At 47.7% G+C, this 18543-nt stretch overlaps 1 protein-coding gene across 1 annotated transcript; it reads right to left on the bottom strand.

The window, feature by feature from the left end:
• Nucleotides 1–9321: 9321 nt before the first annotated feature.
• On the bottom strand, nt 9322–17649 carry ATP5MC3 (ATP synthase membrane subunit c locus 3). The gene is made up of 5 exons (XM_082262461.1): nt 17529–17649; nt 17244–17338; nt 16090–16167; nt 15505–15698; nt 9322–9571 (listed from the first exon to the last, which is right to left on the bottom strand). The coding sequence occupies exons 2-5, from the start codon at nt 17280–17282 to the stop codon at nt 9457–9459; spliced, it is 426 nt and encodes a 141-aa protein (XP_082118587.1). The 5' UTR covers nt 17283–17338; nt 17529–17649; the 3' UTR covers nt 9322–9456.
• Nucleotides 17650–18543: the final 894 nt, after the last annotated feature.

Genomic DNA, 18543 nt, shown 5'->3' with positions numbered 1-18543 from the left:
GTGTTCTTTGTTCCCAGGGTTCTATCCCATTTGATATTTTCTAGCAGCGAGCGCAGTTTAGGGAAATTGGCTCTTTTGAAATTCAGTGTCCTTATATTACCTTTGTGTTTCCTATTACTGTAATTAATACTGAAACCAATTGACCTATGGTCACTGTTCCCTAAGTTGTCCCGTATTTCTATATCCGTGAGCAGGTCTGTATTGTTGGTAATCAGTAGGTCAAGTACCGCATTGTTTCTTGTCGGTGCATTCACCATCTGACCCATGAAATTGTCCTGCAAAACATTTAGGAACTGCCGAGCCTTGGCTGAGTGCGCAGTTCCTTCTGCCCAGTCTATATCAGGATAATTAAAGTCCCCCATTATAATGACATTTCCCATCCTTGCTGCCAATCCTATCTGTAACATGAGGTCCGCCTCACCCTCTTCCCTCTGGTTGGGGGGCCTATAGCATACGCCCAATATTACCTTCCCCACCGTGCCTTCCCTTTGAAGCTCTACCCATAGGGATTCTGCCTCGTCCATAGCTCCATTATTAATATCATCCCTCATATTTACCAGTATACTGTTCTTAATATACAGACATACCCCTCCCCCTTTTTTACCCTCTCTATCCCTGCGATGAAGGGAATACCCCTGAATGGTCACCATCCAGTCATGAGAGCTGTCGAACCAAGTCTCAGTTATCCCCACAAAATCTAAGTCCTCCTCAAACATCAGCAGCTCCAGCTCTCCCATCTTGTTGGCCAGGCTTCTGGCATTGGTATACAAGCCTCGTAATTTTGATCGGTTACATTTATCCTCGTTTGATGTTTTTAGGCTGCTCTCTTGATTTTTCCCCATACCCACCCTGGGTTTAGGAGCTCCGAACATCCTACCGCTAATGCCCCCATTTCTGCCCTCTGAAACTTGCTTTCCACTGGCTAATTCTACATCTGTACCCTCCCCCCCATTCCCTAGTTTAAAAGCTCCCCTAACTTTTTGGCCATCCTCTCACCCAGTACGGCTGCACCCACCCCATTTAGGTGCAATCCGTCCCTACCAAAGAGCCGGTGACCGACTGAGAAGTCGGCCCAGTTCTCCAGGAACCCGAAACCCTCCTTACTACACCAGCTCCTCAGCCACTCGTTAACTTCCCTAATCTCCCGCTGCCTCTCTGGTGTTTCGGAAAATACTACCTTGGAGGTCCTAGTCCTCAACTTAGCGCCTAAGTCCCTGAAATCGTTTAGGACTCTCCATCTTCCTCTGCATATGTCATTGGTACCCACGTGTACCATGACAGCTGGTCTTCCCCAGCCCCACCCAGTAATCTGTCCACCCGATCCGCGATGTGCCGAACCCGAGCGCCCGGCAAACAACAGACTGTTCGGCACACACGGTCTTTGTCACAGATTACACTGTCTGTCCTTCTAATAATTGAGTCCCCTACCACCAGCACCTGTCTTTCCTTTCCCTTTCTCCCGGCCTCACTGGAGGAGTTCTTCCCCTGGCAGCTAGGGGCGTCACTCTGCTCCAGCAATGCTGGTCCCTGACTGGTTTCCCCAACATCACACAACGGGGCGTATCTATTGGGGTGCTCCAGCCCAGGATCAGCCTCCTTGCCTTGTCCCCTTCTACCCCTCCTAACTGTCACCCCTCTAAACTGCTCTGATGCCTGCACCTCCAATACTCCGCCCACCTCTGTGCAGACCCCTGCCTGCACCTGACTGGTACAATCCTGGCTCTCCTCCGGTATGGACATACGTCTCAGTGTTGCCAGCCGATTCCCTAGATTCAGGACCTGAGCTTCCAGGGAAGCAACGTGCTTACATTTTGCGCATTTGTATTCGCCCTCGATCACATGTCTGAGGAACGCATACATATTACAAGATGTACACCGAGTCGCATCTCCACACCCGCCGGGCATTGTACCTACTAATCTAATCTAATGGGGATATAGTAATTTAAGTCTATCCTATGTGGCTATTTCCTGGCTTCCTAACGCTACCTTCTCACCCTCTGGTGTTCCGCTACACTCGCTTGACACTCAGTTGCACAACACTCACAATCTCACAGCCCGGTCAGACGCACAACACTAAGTCGCACAGCCCGGTCAGACGCACAACACTCAGTCGCACAGCCCGGTCAGACACACAACACTGAGTCGCACAGCCCGGTCTGACGCACCACCCTGAGTCGCACAGCCCGGTCTGACGCACACACTCAGTCGCACAGCCCGGTCAGACGCACAACACTAAGTCGCACAGCCCGGTCAGACGCACAACACTAAGTCGCACAGCCCGGTCAGACGCACAACACTGAGTCGCACAGCCCGGTCAGACGCACAACACTGAGTCGCACAGCCCAGTCAGACGCACAACCCTGAGTCGCACAGCCCGGTCAGACGCACACACTCAGTCGCACAGCCCGGTCAGACACACAACACTGAGTCGCACAGCCCTGTCAGACGCACCACCCTGAGTCGCACAGCCCGGTCAGACGCACACACTCAGTCGCACAGCCCGGTCAGATGCACAACACTGAGTCGCACAGCCCGGTCAGACGCACAACACTGAGTCGCACAGCCCGGTCAGACGCACAACACTGAGTCGCACAGCCCGGTCAGACGCATCACCCTGAGTCGCACAGCCCGGTCACCAGTCGCAAGGACGCTCACCAGTCGCAGGGACGCTCACCAGTCGCAGGGACGCTCACCAGTCGCAGGGACGCTCACCAGTCGCAAAGACGCTCACCAGTCGCAAGGATGCTCACCAGTCGCAAGGATGCTCACCAGTCGCAAGGATGCTCACCAGTCGCAAAGATACTCACCAGTCGCAAAGATACTCACCAGGTACTCACAGAGCCTCAGTCAGTGTTCAACCTCAGTCACCAGTCTTGTGTATGTGTCCCTTTAAGCCTGTCACTTACAGTTCCTGACCTCCTCCCTCAGGCGGTCAGTCTTCTACCCAAGCTCCTTCCTTTGTCACTTACCGATCAGTCTCCCCTCAGCTCCTCTCCCTGCCAATGACCAGGCTCGCTCCCTGCACACCTCCCTCTCTTTCCTGGGGGGTTGCTGGGGGAGGTAAAATTCTTCTAGAATTTCTTCTGCTTTTTTGAGTTTTTCGTCAGCATAGAATTGTGAGGTTGAGGACAATCCATAGTTCCCCAACTCTATTGTGTTGAATTTTTTAATCTTATGGTCAAGTAGTTGAATGGGGATGTTGTGGATGGAGAGGGTGTTTGTTTTTGGTGATATGTTAGAGATAGCTCTCCAGGCTTGGAGTGAGGCTTTAATAGTGATCGGTAAGTTTGTCCATTGCCAGGGGATCCAAAGATCACTCAAAAGTAAATTTACCAGGTTTTTAGTTGGGACTAGATGTTTCTCTAATAAGGCCCACTTAGGTTTTCCATGATCTATGAACCAATGTTTGATTTGGTCTAATCTTGACACCCACCAATATGCTTGGAGGTTAGGTAGTCCTGTACCTCCCATAGATTTGTGGGCTGTTTTTCGTAAGCTATGTGTGTTTTTTTTCCTGACCATATCAATTTTGTGATAAGGGTGGTGAGAGATTTAAATTGAGATTTGGGCATTGAGACAGGTAGGGCTCTGAATATATAAAGGATTTGGGGTAGGATAATCATTCCTCCTCCTCGGCTGAGCCACCACACCGGCCTGACCGGATTTTTGTTTGCCAAACCAGGGCTTTTTCTGACTACCTTGGCCCTTGAAGGGTTTTACCTTTGTCCTGCACCTTGAAGGCACGAAAAGACCCTTGAGTAGGTTTCAAGGATGTGCCCCGCTTACCGCGGAAAAACTTGCCCTTAGGATTCTCGGGCAGCAGAGTGCTCTTACCCCCAGTGACTCCTTTAACCACTTCCCGCCCGCCCTATTACAAAATGACGGCGGGAATGTGGTTGAGTTATCCTGACCGGACGTCATATGACGGCGGCAGGATAACACCGCTCTGGGCGCCCCCCGGGGGCGCGCAGAGCGGCGATCGGTGATGCGAGGTGTCAGTCTGACACCCTGCACCTCCGATCTCGGTAAAGAGCCTCTGACGGAGGCTCTTTACCATGTGATCAGCCGTGTCCAATCACGGCTGGTCACATAGTAAAACAGGAACAGCCGTTGATCGGCTTTCCTTAGTTCGTGCCTGACAGGCACGAGTAAAGGAGCGCCGATCGGCGGCTCCCCTGACAGGGGGGGGTCGGCGCTGGTAATCAGATCATTGATTACCAGTGCAGACCCTCGGGGGGGGGGATGCCACTAGAACCACCAGGGATGCCCACTATGACCCCAGGGATGCCCACTATGGCCACCAGGGAGGGCAATCAGGGCTCAGGGAGCCCCCCATTACCCTCCCCATCAGTGTCCTCCCTATCAGTGCTGCCCACAAGTGCCCATCATTGCCATCCTTTAGTGTCGCCCACCAGTGCCCATTATTGCCCACCAGTGCTGCCTATCAGTGCCCATTAGTGCCGATCAGTGCCGCTCATCAGTGCCACCTATCAGTGCCCAGCAGTGCCGCCTATCAGTGCCCACCAATGCTGCATCAGTGCTACCTATCAGTGCCACATATCAGTGCCACCCCATCAGTGCCTGTCAGTGCAGTCTCATCAGTGCTCATCAGTGCAGGAAAAAACTTATTTACAAAATTGTATAACATAAACAAAAAAACTTTTTTTTTTTCAAACTTTTCTGTCTTTTTTTATTTGTTTAGCAAAAAGTAAAAATCGCACAGGTGATCAAATACCACCAAAAGAAAGCTCTATTTGTGGGGGGAAAATGATATAAATTTGGTGTAAGTACAGTGTTGCATGACCGCGCAATTGTCATTCAAAATGCAACAGCGCTAAAAGGGGAAAATTGGCCTGGGCGGGAAGGGAGGGAAGTGCCCTGTATTAAAGTGGTTAACCAATTCATCCAAGGATTTCCCAAAAAGGCGAGGCCCCGCATAAGGAATGTCAGCCACCGTCTTCCTGGATTTTTGGTCAGCCAACCAGCATTTTAACCAGATTAGGCAACAGTTAACCACAGCGACACTGGACAGGCGTATCGCCAAAGGGGCCTCATTTAGAGCCGCATCGCACAAATACATGACCCCACAATAAATCTGATCCACCATCTCCACTGTAGTGGGAGGGGCAGAGTCAGCAACGAGGGTGCGTTTGAGCACCTTGGTCCAATCCGCCACAGCCTGAGCCACCATCACAGAGGCAAAGATAGGCTTGAGCATGGAACCCACCACCATGTAGGAATGTAAGGCAAGAAATTCCAGTCTCCTACCAGTAGGATCCCTAATCACCAGGGAGTCCTCGGCGGGGAGCAGGGGAGCTTTGTTAAACCTGGCCACCGTGTGATCCACTTGCGGAAGCACACACCAGCGCGCAGCCGTAGTAACCGCAAAAGGGTAGAGAAGTTGAAACTTCTTAGGCACCACGAAGGTATGTTTTAAATTACGCCATAACTCATTCACCTTATGGTGAAACTCTGCGGGGCAAGGAAAAACCTGCGCCATCTTGCGGGTCCTGTGAGTACCAAAAGAGGACACAGCGCCCGGAGGAGTGGGCTCATCCTCCAAATGTAATGTTTCCTTTACTGCTAGGATCAACTCATCCATGGCTGCGCGTTCCTCGGGTGACCCTGGGGGGGGAAATCATCCAAACCTGCAACCTCCGCCTCCCCCTCAGACTCTTGCAGGTCCTGAGAAGAGCGAGACCCCGAAGGGGCCACGCTACCTACAGCAACCATGTCACACTCAGAAGAAAAAGGAAATTCTAGGCCTTTTCCTAGCAGCACATTCAGACATCAGCACATCCATTTTTGACACCAAAGTTGCCAAATTAGTGACGGTGGAGGATTCAGAGGACCCTGAATCCCCCACCAAAGCTGGCGGGAATTTTCTGTCATAGGAGTCCATAACAGAAGTGTTTTTTATTTTTTTAAAACTGGCCCTTTAAGAGCGCCAGTCCCCACAGCTATAAAGACTGAGGGACAAAAACTGACCAGGAAGATTGCACAAGGCAGGACAGGAAGAAAAAAAAAACCGCAGGACAGAACCCCACAGAGTGTTACCAGCTTCTTCGGTCAGCTCTGTGAGAAAAGAGGAAGTGATGTCACCACTGGAGGCTGACCTAGGCTGCAGGCCAAGGGAAAATGGATGCCTATTGAAACTAATGGGAGGCTTCAGCAAGATGGCCGCCGACATGTGCTCAGAACAATCGTTTGCCACACACAAGATGGCGCCGTAAGGCACAAAACACTACATAGCATGCTGTATGAGCGCCCACACTTAAATGGCGGCCCGGCGGTTTTTAACCCCGCATGTGTCTGCATCCCCAAGCAGATGAAAGTGACCCCCCAAAACCCCACACAGCGCTGCTGCGAGAGAATAAAAACCCCCGCAGGGACCGGGGAGCCCAAACGCACAGGACACCACAGACACACAGGACTGCCAACCCCAGACAGAGGCCCCACACAGAATGTACTTACCTGTACCCGATGGTGTGGGGTGCCATATCAAGTGGGACACCGCCCACCCTCAGATGGCAGGGGAGTGCCGCCAGACAAAACGCAGGACACTAGTAGTGCACAGACAAACCTATGCTGTGTCCAGTGAGGTCCCTGATGGACAGGGATGGGTCGTTTATGAGGCCAGGGGGAACACAGCCTGCAAAACGCTCAATGGCGGGCTGGGATTCCAACTGACCCTCTGTCCTGGAGAACCAGGACAGTCCGACCGATTCGCGGCTCCGCAGACGCCGTCTTCATCCGAAGATCCACTAACTAGTGCTGATAAAATAAACAGCTAGCAAAGTATAGAAAAAAAAAATGAAATCTTTTGAAAATAAATCATAAAAGAGAAAGGCTGAGACTGTAGCCTCAGCACAGGGAAGCCTATCCACTCCTGAAGCTAGGCAGAAGACAAACTGAATTGGGATGGCTATTAAGGGGGGGTATTGGACTTTGGACTAGGACAGCCCCCATGGGTGTGACTATGTCGATTTGTTCTTTTACAAGTCTTAAGCCTAGAAACTCCTGTGGAGATGAAGTCAATACCCCATAAGTGAAGACTGAATGGGCAGCGACTGTCGGAGGACGTAAGAGAAAATTATTTTAACTTGTCAGAGATAGGCCTGGTCCTTAAAGCAGTCGTAAACCCAAAAACTCTAACAAAAAACCTGCAAGACAAAGGCATAATAAGCTAGTATGCATCGCATACTAGCTCATTATGTATTACTTACCTTAGAACGAAGCCCCGACACAGACCCCCGGACATTGCTGCGGGCACTGCCATGATCCCTCGGCGTCTCTTCCGGGTTCGGCAGCTCCAGCGCTGTGATTGGCCGGAGCCGCAACGACGTCACTCCCGCGAATGCGCACAGGAGTTTTCCAGCAAGCAAAACTGAAGGTCCCCCCGGACCTTCAGAGCGCATGCGCTGCTCTCGTGAGCGGCTGCATGCACTGCAAATATCTCCTAAACCGTGCTGGTTTAGGAGACATCAATTGTACCTACAGGTAAGCCTTATAGGCTTACCTGTAGGTAAAAGTAAAAAAGCATGAACTACCGCTTTAAGTGATTAAAACAACAAGTACCAAGGTTGCTGGAAATAAAAGCTGTTCAGTATCAAGACACTGTCAAAGTGACATTATATAAATCTACTTGCTTGTTTACCATTAGGAATGCCTTTAGCCTAATATATGATGGGCAGGGGAACAAGTTTGAAAGACGGGAAGGTCAAAAAATATCACCCTGAGCAAAAACCCAGCTAAACCTCCAAGGGGGCTGAAGGAATCACAATACATAAAAGTAATCCCAAATGCTTTAGATGAGCCAAGGAAAAATAAAAAAAAAAACTCAGAAAACGATTCCTCCATGAGGTTCAGTGCAGTTCCACCCTTTGTCAACACTTTATCAAATGTTTTAATTAGAAAACTTTGCAGCATTGACATACATTTACTTTTTGGCGTTAGCAGGGACCCACGACTATAAATGAGCCTAGGCCTGTAACAGGGAGAGAGTTACTTACCAAATTCTCCACTCAGAGGCTCCCTCCAGACTAAGACCTGTCCTAACCGCCTCCTCTCCCCTTTGTTTTAATCACAGGTCCTCCAGTGCAATCAAATCCAATGCAGAGCCCATAGGCCTAAAATGTTGCGAGGATGCAGAGAACACCCCCCCAGAGCAGAGGTTCCCAAATCCAGTCCTCGGGGCCCACTAACAGGCCACGCTTGCAAGATAACTAAATTACATCACAGGTGATCTCATTTGCTGCTCAGTGATTGCAGTATTCTAGTCTGCATCTCCCCAAGGTAATACTTAAAATCTGGCCTGTTAGTGGGTCCCGAGGACCCGAGTTGAGAACCACTGCCCTAGCGCATTGGAGCAAGTTATTACACACCCTCCCAGACACAAATAAACAGTTCGCCCTTGAAGTAGAAGGGAATCTCCACTCCAGGGAAGCACTTTCCCAGGTGAGCTTTATGTAGTGAAAAAGAGCACATGCCAAGTGTAAAATATGGTTAACTGGCAGTGCACCCAAAGCCCACAAATAAGACAGTCACCAACAGGCCCCCAAAGAACTGAGGGTAAAATGAACAGCAACATTACATAGCATAGGAGACCAGGCACTTTACTCCAGACTTGCATTTCACTGATGCCATAGGCTCCCATTAACACCAGAGCTGCCATCTGCCTCTGGACACTGCAGGTGGGCAGGAAGGAAGAGTGACAAAATTCCTAACATGCCCCAATTAGGAGGCATGTCTGAGACTGGCATGCCCCACTCACTCCCCCTCCACCTGAGCAGCTTGTGGCACCAAGGAAGAAACATCATCCCACCTGTAAATGATACCCGACTGCTTGTAAAGCAAGACTCCACCTTGCATATCCCCAGAAAGTATTGTCTATCCACAGCTAAAACAGGGTTTGCAGATAACCCCTGAGTTAAAGTTCCATGAGTTTTCAAGTTCCAAACGATGCATCTTCTCCATGGCAGAAACTCCAATGACCAGTTTCCTGTTCCTGGTGAGAAAAGCACCTTGCATGCATTCTTTGAACATGATATGGAAAATCCAAAGTCTGTAGCAGGCTATGTATGCAATCAGATTAGTAAAAAAAAAAGACTACCAAAAAGGAAGACAGTTTATCCATGTCAGAATATTTTTTTGTTACCATCTGGATTTTAATGCGTTTTGCAAAATGGCAGGATACATTTTAAAATTAGTGCTTTGAATTCCCAGTGGAGTCTCTTTAGTTATTTATATTTCTAGATTACAACATTGTGTTCAGTGTACAGAACTGTACAATGACTGAAGTAGTCACAAAACAGTACAAACTTCTCTAAGTTTTACAATTTTTAATGAAAGGACTTTGGAAATATGATACATTTTCTTCAACACAACATTTCTTGGGAGCCACAGTAAAATAATTTTTACAGTTGTTCACTCGAATGTCGACATTCCCAGCCTCATTTACATGGCGAATAAGATCAGGAAAGCAACCATCAAACAAAACAGACCCATAGCTTCAGACAGGGCAAATCCCAAGATGGCGTATGAGAACAACTGCTGCTTCAAGGAAGGATTTCTAAAAAAAAAAAAAAAAAAAAAAAAAAAAGGGAACAAAAAACAGCAATTAAAACATTTTTTCATAAAAGCGATGCAGCACATCCATTCTATTATAAGGCTCTATTATGCAGTCTGAAATATATCCTACATATTTTACACCTTTTAAAATGCCCAATAGGCTGTGATAAAGTAATAATGACCAGCTGTAGATTCACAAAGCAGGTTTACTGTAAACTAAAGTTTCTACATTGTGGACTTTACACTCCAGAAAAGTACCTGTCAAGTTGCCCATTCAGTCCAAAGACAGGTTCCCAACAGCTAAAAACTACAACTACATGAGGAGAGGTCCTGAAACCTGTGAAATCCCAGGGAACCCAAGCTGGGATTAGACTCAGGGCTCTAGCAGTGAACAAGGCAGCAGAGGTACAATCCTCCAGAAGAATTTTAAAGCAAAGACATTCTAAATTGGCACCTTCTCAGATGCCTGTAAAGCAGGACATATGGAGACTACCCTCATGCTAATGCCAGTTATGGCACCAATGACCTGAACAAGCAAGTGACCAAAACTTACTTGGGCAGCTCCCCCCCCCCCCATCCCTTCAATGCTTGAGTCCATTCTGCCCAGGCAAAGATCCAGCACTTCCTGGAAGAGACCAAGCCTGGCCATCTCCCCCCCACAACAGGAATGTGTTGGGGCAGAAGGAAGATGGCAAACACTGGTACCACCCAGAAGTTCTGTAAATTTCCCTGTTCAAAATAGCCTGGTATTTAGGCACAGACAGGACTGCTACTAAAGTGCTCACAAGACCCTTACTAAAAACAAAAAGCTTTAGAGCAAACCCCTCACTGATCAGAGTATTAGGATACGCAGTTTTGGGACTTGCGCAGATTAACCACTTAAGCCCCAGCCCTATTTCGGACACTTTTTGTTCATGCGTTAAAACCAGTATTTTTCCTAGAAAACTACTTAGAACCCCCAAACATATTTTTTTAGAAAAGACTCTGGAGAATAAAATGTCGGTCATTGTAATATTTTTTATCACGCGGTATTTAAAGCGCCATTTTTTTGGAAAATTTTTGAAAAATCACATTTCACTAATTTTAAAAAATACTAAACAGTAAAGTTAGCCCATTTTTTTTTGTATATTGTGAAACGAACATGTCACGCCGAGTAAATGGATACCCAACATGTTACGGTTTAAAATTGCGCCCCCCCGTGGGATTGCGACAAACTACGGTCAATAGAGATCTCAATCTGCGACGCTTTAAATTTATTTAACGGTTACCAGTTTTGAGGTAGAGTGTAGCTCTTTTTTTTAAATTATTGCTCACGCTCTGGCGATCGCGGCGATACCTCACATGTGTGGTTTGAGCAGCGATTTAATTTGCGGCTCGACTTCCGTATACGTTTTTTGTGCGCGAGCCAACGGTGACGGGGCAGCTAAATTTTTTTTTTCCCCCCCATTTATTTTTTTAACTTTATTAAAGTTTTTTTAAAAAAAAAAAAAAAAATCTGATCACTTTTATTGCTGTCACAAGCAATGTAAACATCCCTTGTGACAGGTACACTTTATGGAGGGATCGAGGGTCTAAAAGACCCTCGACCCCTCCACTACACTTCCCTGTATGCAAAACGCAGAAAACGGCATTTTTGCATACAGCCGTTTTTCAAATTTGCCGCCTTTTGCAGCACAGTAACCCGGAAGTGACGTCATGGACGCCGCCTCCGGGTTACGTCATCGGAGACCCGATCGATGCCGTTTCCGGCATTCATCGGGACTCCATCCAGCCGGCGGACGTGCCGGCTGGGTGCTCGGGGCTCCCGGTGGGACGGGAGCCCCGGGCAAAGCCACGGAAGGCGGCGGGAGGACGCCCCCCCCCCGCGTACCGATCGAGCGGCTCCCAAGCCGCATCGGTCGTGACCGACGGAAAGCCAACCGTCGGCTCTAAACCACGGTACCGGGATGGTGCCTCTAGCTAGAGGCATCATCCCGGTACACTACCGCAAAGTTCACCGACGTAGACCTACGTTAGTATGCGGTAAGTGGTTAAGTGGATTTCATGAAACTGGGACTAGTGTTTAAGGACCCAAGGAGAAAATGCACACAAGTTACCTTAAAGTGTTACTAAACCCCAAGACACTGCATTTACTATATCCGATCTCCAGCAGTAAACATGGAAAGTAGATTTTAGTAAACTGCTAAATACCTTTTCTCAGAAGTATATAGCAGTCTTGTGACTTCTATCAGTGTATGGTTAAAGCTTGTAGGAGTTTTCATACTGCATTGGCTTGTCCTATCAGGATGTATGACCCCCTGACCCTTTGTCTGGACAGTGCCGATTGGCCCTGTGCTGATCACATGCACTCTCCCAAGAAAAAACCTCCAGCAATAAACATTAAACTGAGCATGTGCAGCCTGACTGCAGTAACTACTATCCATGTTAAGGGGACAATGCAAGAAGAGTATCTGCATACAGGATCAAAAAGCGTTTATACAATGCAAAGGATTAACCCCCAAGATTCCAGTGACTATACCAAGCATGCTTTGCTGCATATACAGGCTGATTTTACTGTTGTGGGTTTAACACTGATTGTAAAGTCTAGAAGGGACAAAAAAAAAAAAAAACTCCAAACATGGTATACTTACCTCCTCTGCAGTTAGTTTTGCACAGAGCAGCCTGGATCCTCCTTTTATTGGGTCCCTTGTTCCTACTACTAGCCCCTCACTGCTATTGAGTGCCCCCACAGCAAGCAGCTTGCTATGGGGCACCTGAGCCAAACTACAGCTCCGTGTGTCCATTCAGACATGGAGCTGCGGTTTGGCCTCACCCTCTCCTGAATGGCTCACTGATAGCCGCAAGAGCCAACCGCGAGAGCCAATGGCGCCGCGACTATCTCAGCCAATCAGCAGGGAGAGTCCGACAGCCGAGGGAACATCGCTGGACAGAGAGGGGGCACAAGTATTAGGGGGTGCTGGCGTGGCTCCTAAACAGAAGGCTTATTTTAATGCATAGAATGCATCAAGATTAAGGTTCTGACTTTACAACTCCTTGTTACTAAGCAGCACCCTTACTGCCCTGTGACAGCTCGCAGGTGGATGCCCCCCCAGCTGCTGTCACTTTTTTAAATCCGCATGATTATTATGTGGGGCTTTGCACGCACAGTCACACCATTTATTCACAGAAATCTGAACGAACAAACAAAGTCCCATCTGCCACTGCAGCAAAAAGCATGTACTCAATGAACTACAAGTTTTGACACTTCCTCCATCTTACTGACAGCCCATATGGAGGTACAGGAAAGAAAGCTGTAGGTAGTGTCTGCAGGGGCCCAACTACACCTGCAATATACTGATGGCTGGTGCAATGCTCTGCAGGATCCTGTGAAAACAAACTGCACATTTCTTGCAGAAATGTGCATTTTTCCAATAAAGTAAACTTAACGTTAAAGCCTGACAGCTGACAATTTATATTTGCAAAATGTGGCATTTGCTTCAGAAGCACTTAAAATACAGAGCCACGCTTAAACCTGTAAAGCTAAGAAATCAGTTAAAATATTGGACATGTTTTAGAAAGGGTAAGGTAGCTATTCCACTACGGTGACCCAAGTACAGGTGGAATTGCAAAAATAAAAAAGTCAAACCAAACCTACAAGCAAGTGACTCCTAAGCCATGGGGAAAAGGATAATTGCCAAAATATTACAGCTTGCACTTTCAGGCTGGGTTCACTTCAGTGCAATGTCCGACATCACATGCGACTTGCACTGCATTGCTGTGCAGATCACATGCAATGTCAATTTAGCCACAGTTTGGATGGCTGAATTTGCAACACATTTGGACCAAAATGCTGCAGGACCCAGAGTTTTCAAAGTATGCTTGCGCACCATGGCCCCATTTATTCCAATGGATGAGCTGTAGCTTGAAATACTGGAAGCCACTATCGGCACAGCTTGCTTGTAGAAATAACTGGGGCCATGGCATGTGCATAAGATGATCAGACCAGAATGCCACTCAGGAGTAACCTTCATGTATATTTCCAAGTGTGAAAAACTCCATGATTCCACTCCATGAGTGCACATTAATTTTTCCCATCTAACCATGTATTCAGTGCACACAGTGGACATTAGTAGGAGTTACCACGGAGGTGTTGCTTGAAACCAAGGTATGGACTCTAGGTTAAAAAGATAAACTCCCCTTTGGGAACAGGTTACCTGTCCTACCCATTTTAGGGTGGAACAGGTTACTGCAGCTGCTTGCTAAACCCCTCTTCCTGTGACAACGGTACAGGAAGGTTCCCAGTACAGGCTGTCACTTTTTGAAAAGAGTGCAGCAGGGCTAAGGCCTCTTCATTCAGAGTTAAGTGAAAGAACCTTTCAGCTGTTAGCTCGTAGCTCAATGAACTACCACAGGCATGGTTGAGCATTGTGATAGTTTATGGATTCTTCCTGTATGATGTACGAGCAGGCAGCTTACTCTCCGATTGCAGGAGCAGACCTGAGTGGCACCAGTGATCTACTTTTAAAAAGGTGAACTTATCCTTCACAAAGTTTGTGGATTTTATACGAATATTTCTCAGGGGGGGGGGGGGGGGAACACTGCTTGGCAGCAGGAACTTTTACAGCACACATCTACACTATAATATACACACGGATTAAACTACTCAATAGGCTTTTCACTAAAGGGGATGTCATTTAAACTGTTAGACAGTCCAAGTACCAGCAATTGTATTCACCATAGAAAGCAACTGTTGGTATGACAACAGCATACAATAGGATCAACAGTCATTTTGCAAGAGCCATCCCTATATTACCCTTCAAAATATAGTAAAGGGCAGGCTTAAAGTGGTTCCAAAGGCTCAAGGTTTTCACTTTCTATGCAAGAAGGTAAACACCCATGTGTTGCTGCTGCCACCACCAAGACTTACCTGAGCCCCATGTCAATCCAGCACATTGCTGTGCACAAGAGCCTTGGCTCTCCTGGGACTCACTCATTGGCTGGGGCAGCAGCAGAAGCCACTGGCTCCCACTGCCATCACAGCCATTCAAGTGTGGCAGGGCCAAGCCACAGCTGTGTGAATGGAAACGCAGAGCCATGGCTCTGGAGTGAGCCAGCTCAAATGCCCCCATTGCAAGCTGCTTGCTCTGGGGGCACGAGCAGCCGGCAGGGGACCCAAGAGTAGGACCAAAGCACTCTGCCCGAAAAAAAAAAAAAAAAAAAAAAAAAAAAAAAAAAAAAAAAAAAAAAAATCACTGCGCAGAACAGATAAGACTAACATTCCAATACCCATTTGGCCAGTCCTAATGCACAAGTTTTAAAAGCGATTTTTGGAAAATTTTAAAAAGGTCATTTTAGGACTACATTTCATACACATTACAATGAATGAGTAACATGATGCTCTATATGCACTGCATGTGTAGTGTCAATATTTAGTATGACCTGAAAATTGAGACTGCAAGTTTGAAAAACCCACAAACGTGTTAGATTTGTTGTAGCAACATTTGCCCATGCCATCTTGCTTATACATTGGAGCTTTTTCACATTTAATAGACCTAATCAAGACACTCAAATAATCAGATTTTATCATGTGTACCTTATGTATACTTCCCATAGTGCCACGAAAAGAGTGTGATAAAGCTTCATAAATTCAGACAGATTGGAGTGCTTAATGTCAATTTTTGGTTGGCATTCCTAATTTGCAGGAAATATAGGGGTGCTAGGGTAACTACATTAAAAGCTGATATTTTACAGAAGCTCTGATGGATTCAGATACTTTGCATAGAAACAGTTTCTTCCATTTACAATTTTGTTCCATTAGTACAAGGTTCTGCAGGTATTTTGCTTTTAGTCACGTGTGTAGAATTAGAATTCTGTAAACTAATGTAAGCTGAAATGCCTCTTCTCTGACAGCAAACTTTACATGCTAAACGGAGACACTACAGTAAATAAACTTACCTGGCATAACCAATAATGAGACTTCCAAAAACTGTTCCAATACCAGCACCAGAGCCAGCCACACCGACTGTGGCAGCACCAGCACCGATGAATTTAGCAGCAGTATCAATGTCCCTGCTGACTGCACTGGTCTGAAATTCCCTTAGTACCAGCTGGGTGCATGGGTTGTGTGTCCCACCGAGGAGTGTGTTTCCCTAAAAATAAAAAAATATATATACATAAAATTGAAATATTGCATTGACGCAAATACACGTAGCTTCTATCAGCCACACTTCTCAAACTGGAGATCAGCCTTTGTTTTATCATAAGAGGCTGAAGTAATGCCCTTGAATTAACCCAATGACCTGCAACCCAGAATGCCCTTCAAAGTTAAGCTGCCTGTATAACTGAAGGCAACGCTGGGAGAGATACTTGTGAAATGTACTGTTAGCACCAATAGGAGTTACTAAGTTCCAAAGGTCAGCAGGATTTCTACATTTCATTCTGCAAAGGTTATTAGTACAAGACTTGATAAAATGTATTCACAGAAGCCCTGATTACAAGGGGAAAAAAAAAAAAAAAAAAAAAACGCCAAACTTTCGTTACCTCTCCAGTTCGCACCTCTGGCCGAGACAAAACTGATGCAGAAATTGGTCTGTACAGAGCCTTGGACCCAGCGCGGATCTAGAGACATAAAAACACAAAGTACCATTTTATTTATCACAGGCATTTATAACACTAACAATTTACATACTCTGTCCATTCACATCAGCCCCTGACCTCAAGGAGCTTTCAATCAAAAGTCCTCATCCCACACACACTGTCCTAGGACAGGAGCCAGTTAACCTTCCAGCATGTCATTGAGTGCAGGAGGAAAGGAAACCCCAGCAAAGAACACCAACACCATGCAGACAAGTGTCCTGACTAGAATTTAAACCAAGGACTCTAGTGCTGAAGGGCATTATAATGCCAACTCCATGCTGACAAGCATCCTGAATGGGATTTAGACCAAGGATGCCAGTGCTGCACAGCATTCAGACAGTGCCATGACTGGCATTTAAACCAAGGACTCCAGAGCTGCAAGACAGACAATGCAAACTCCATGCAGACAGGTGTCCTGATTGGCATTTAAACCAAGGACTCCAGTACTGAAGAGCATTATAACGCAAACTCCATGCAGACAAGTGTCCTGACTGGGATTTAGACCATGGCTGCAAGGCATGATAATGCAAACTCCATGCAGACATACATTTAAACCAAGGACCCCAGGGCTGCAAGGTATTATAATGCAAACAGCATGCAGACAAGTGTCCTGATTTAAACCAAGGCCTCAAGTGCTGAAGGGCATTACAATACAAAGCCAATGCAGACAAGTGTCCTGCCTGGAGGACACGCCATGGTACTGCAATGCACTAATGCTCAATGTCAAAAGGAGTCAGCAGCCATCAGAATAGAAGGCAGACCTGAAACATACAAATCAATATTAGGAATGAGAGGAGCTGCAGAAGGCACACGTCACCGCAGCCAATCAGCGCGGAGCCTGCACTGCCATGTCCTTGGCCGGGGCCTCCTCTAAGGTCACAGCCCCGCAGCAGGCCGCTGTCAGGGTCAGTCAGTCCGCAGAGCCTCCATGGCCGGGCCCCGGTCCCCAGTGAAGGAAGAAGGCCGGAGGAAGGCTGTGCGGCCTGTGTGCAGAAAGACATTGACTTTGACCTACAAGGGCCGGGCAGAGCGGACTAGGCCCAGAGCCTGCTACTCACCAGAGAAGGGGTAGAGACGAACTTCGCACAGGCATACATGATGGAGGGAGGTGTGTGTGTCCTTCAGCGGGGAGTCGGGTCGCTGCTCAGCCCCTCTGCGGAGAGAGAACGGGGAGAATGAATGACACAGAAATACACACAACACCCGGCAAATATCACCCGCCGCCCGGAGACTGAAGGGAGCTCTGCAGCTATCCTACACCGGGGGAACCTGGGGAGCTCCGGTGGGGAAGGATGGCGGCGGATTAGTCACGGTCCGGGGCCTACTCGTCTCGCTGCTCTTACCGGCACCAGAGGTCGAACTGAACGGAGAACACCACGCAAGCGCGCTACGCTCTTTATAAAGAGAACCCGGATGGAGGGAGGAGAACCCACTCAAGGTCACTTTGTAACAACTTTATTGAGACACCGGGCCGCGCACACAGCGCTCCCACTGGACGAGGCTGGGAGGACTTGTGGGAAGTGTGAGTGACCTTACTGTCACATGAATCCTGACACCGACAGAAGGCTTCCATTTCCTGATACATTGTCACCATTATACTCTGCAAGGACTCTTCCCGGCCCAGCTGTATACTGATAGGAAACTGTGTGCAGATTTACTACAAGTAATGAATTTAGATAATAAGGGGCCATATTCAGTGGCAGCTGGTGCTCAAATTTTTTTTTTTTTGGGGGGGGGGGGGGTTGGCGCAATCAGAAAAATGGAATAGGCATTGCTTTGCGGCAAAAAATGCTGTAAAAAATTGCGTGACTTTGAGGTCGCAAAAGTGTGAAAGGGGCCTTCAATAATTAAGGTATAGTGTGCCCCCTTTCAATGCACAGTGACCAGCGTGCCCCCTTTCAATGCAGAATGACCAGCGTGCCCCCTTCAATGCAGAGTGACCAGCGTGCCCCCTTTCAATGCAGAGTGACCAGCGTGCCCCCTTTCAATGCAGTGACCAATGTACATGCCCCCTTCAATGCAGTGACCAGTGTACATGCCCCCAATGCAGTGACCAGCATACATGCCCCCAATGCAGAATACATGCCCCCAATGCAGAGTACATGCCCCCAATGCAGAGTGAATGCCCCCAATGCAGAATACATGCCCCCAATGCAGAGTGAATGCCCCCAACGCAGAGTGAATGCCCCCAATGCAGAATACATGCCCCCAATGCAGAGTACATGCCCCCAATGCAGAGTGAATGCCCCCAATGCAGAATACATGCCCCCAATGCAGAGTACATGCCCCCAATGCAGAGTGAATGCCCCCAATGCAGAATACATGCCCTCAATGCAGAGTACATGCCCCCAATGCAGA

This window comes from Pelophylax lessonae, assembly GCF_965119305.1.
Source record: "Pelophylax lessonae genome assembly, chromosome: 6".
NCBI lineage: Eukaryota > Metazoa > Chordata > Amphibia > Anura > Ranidae > Pelophylax > Pelophylax lessonae.
Note: the sequence above shows the minus strand (reverse complement) of the source record. Positions and strands in the feature narration are given on the sequence as shown.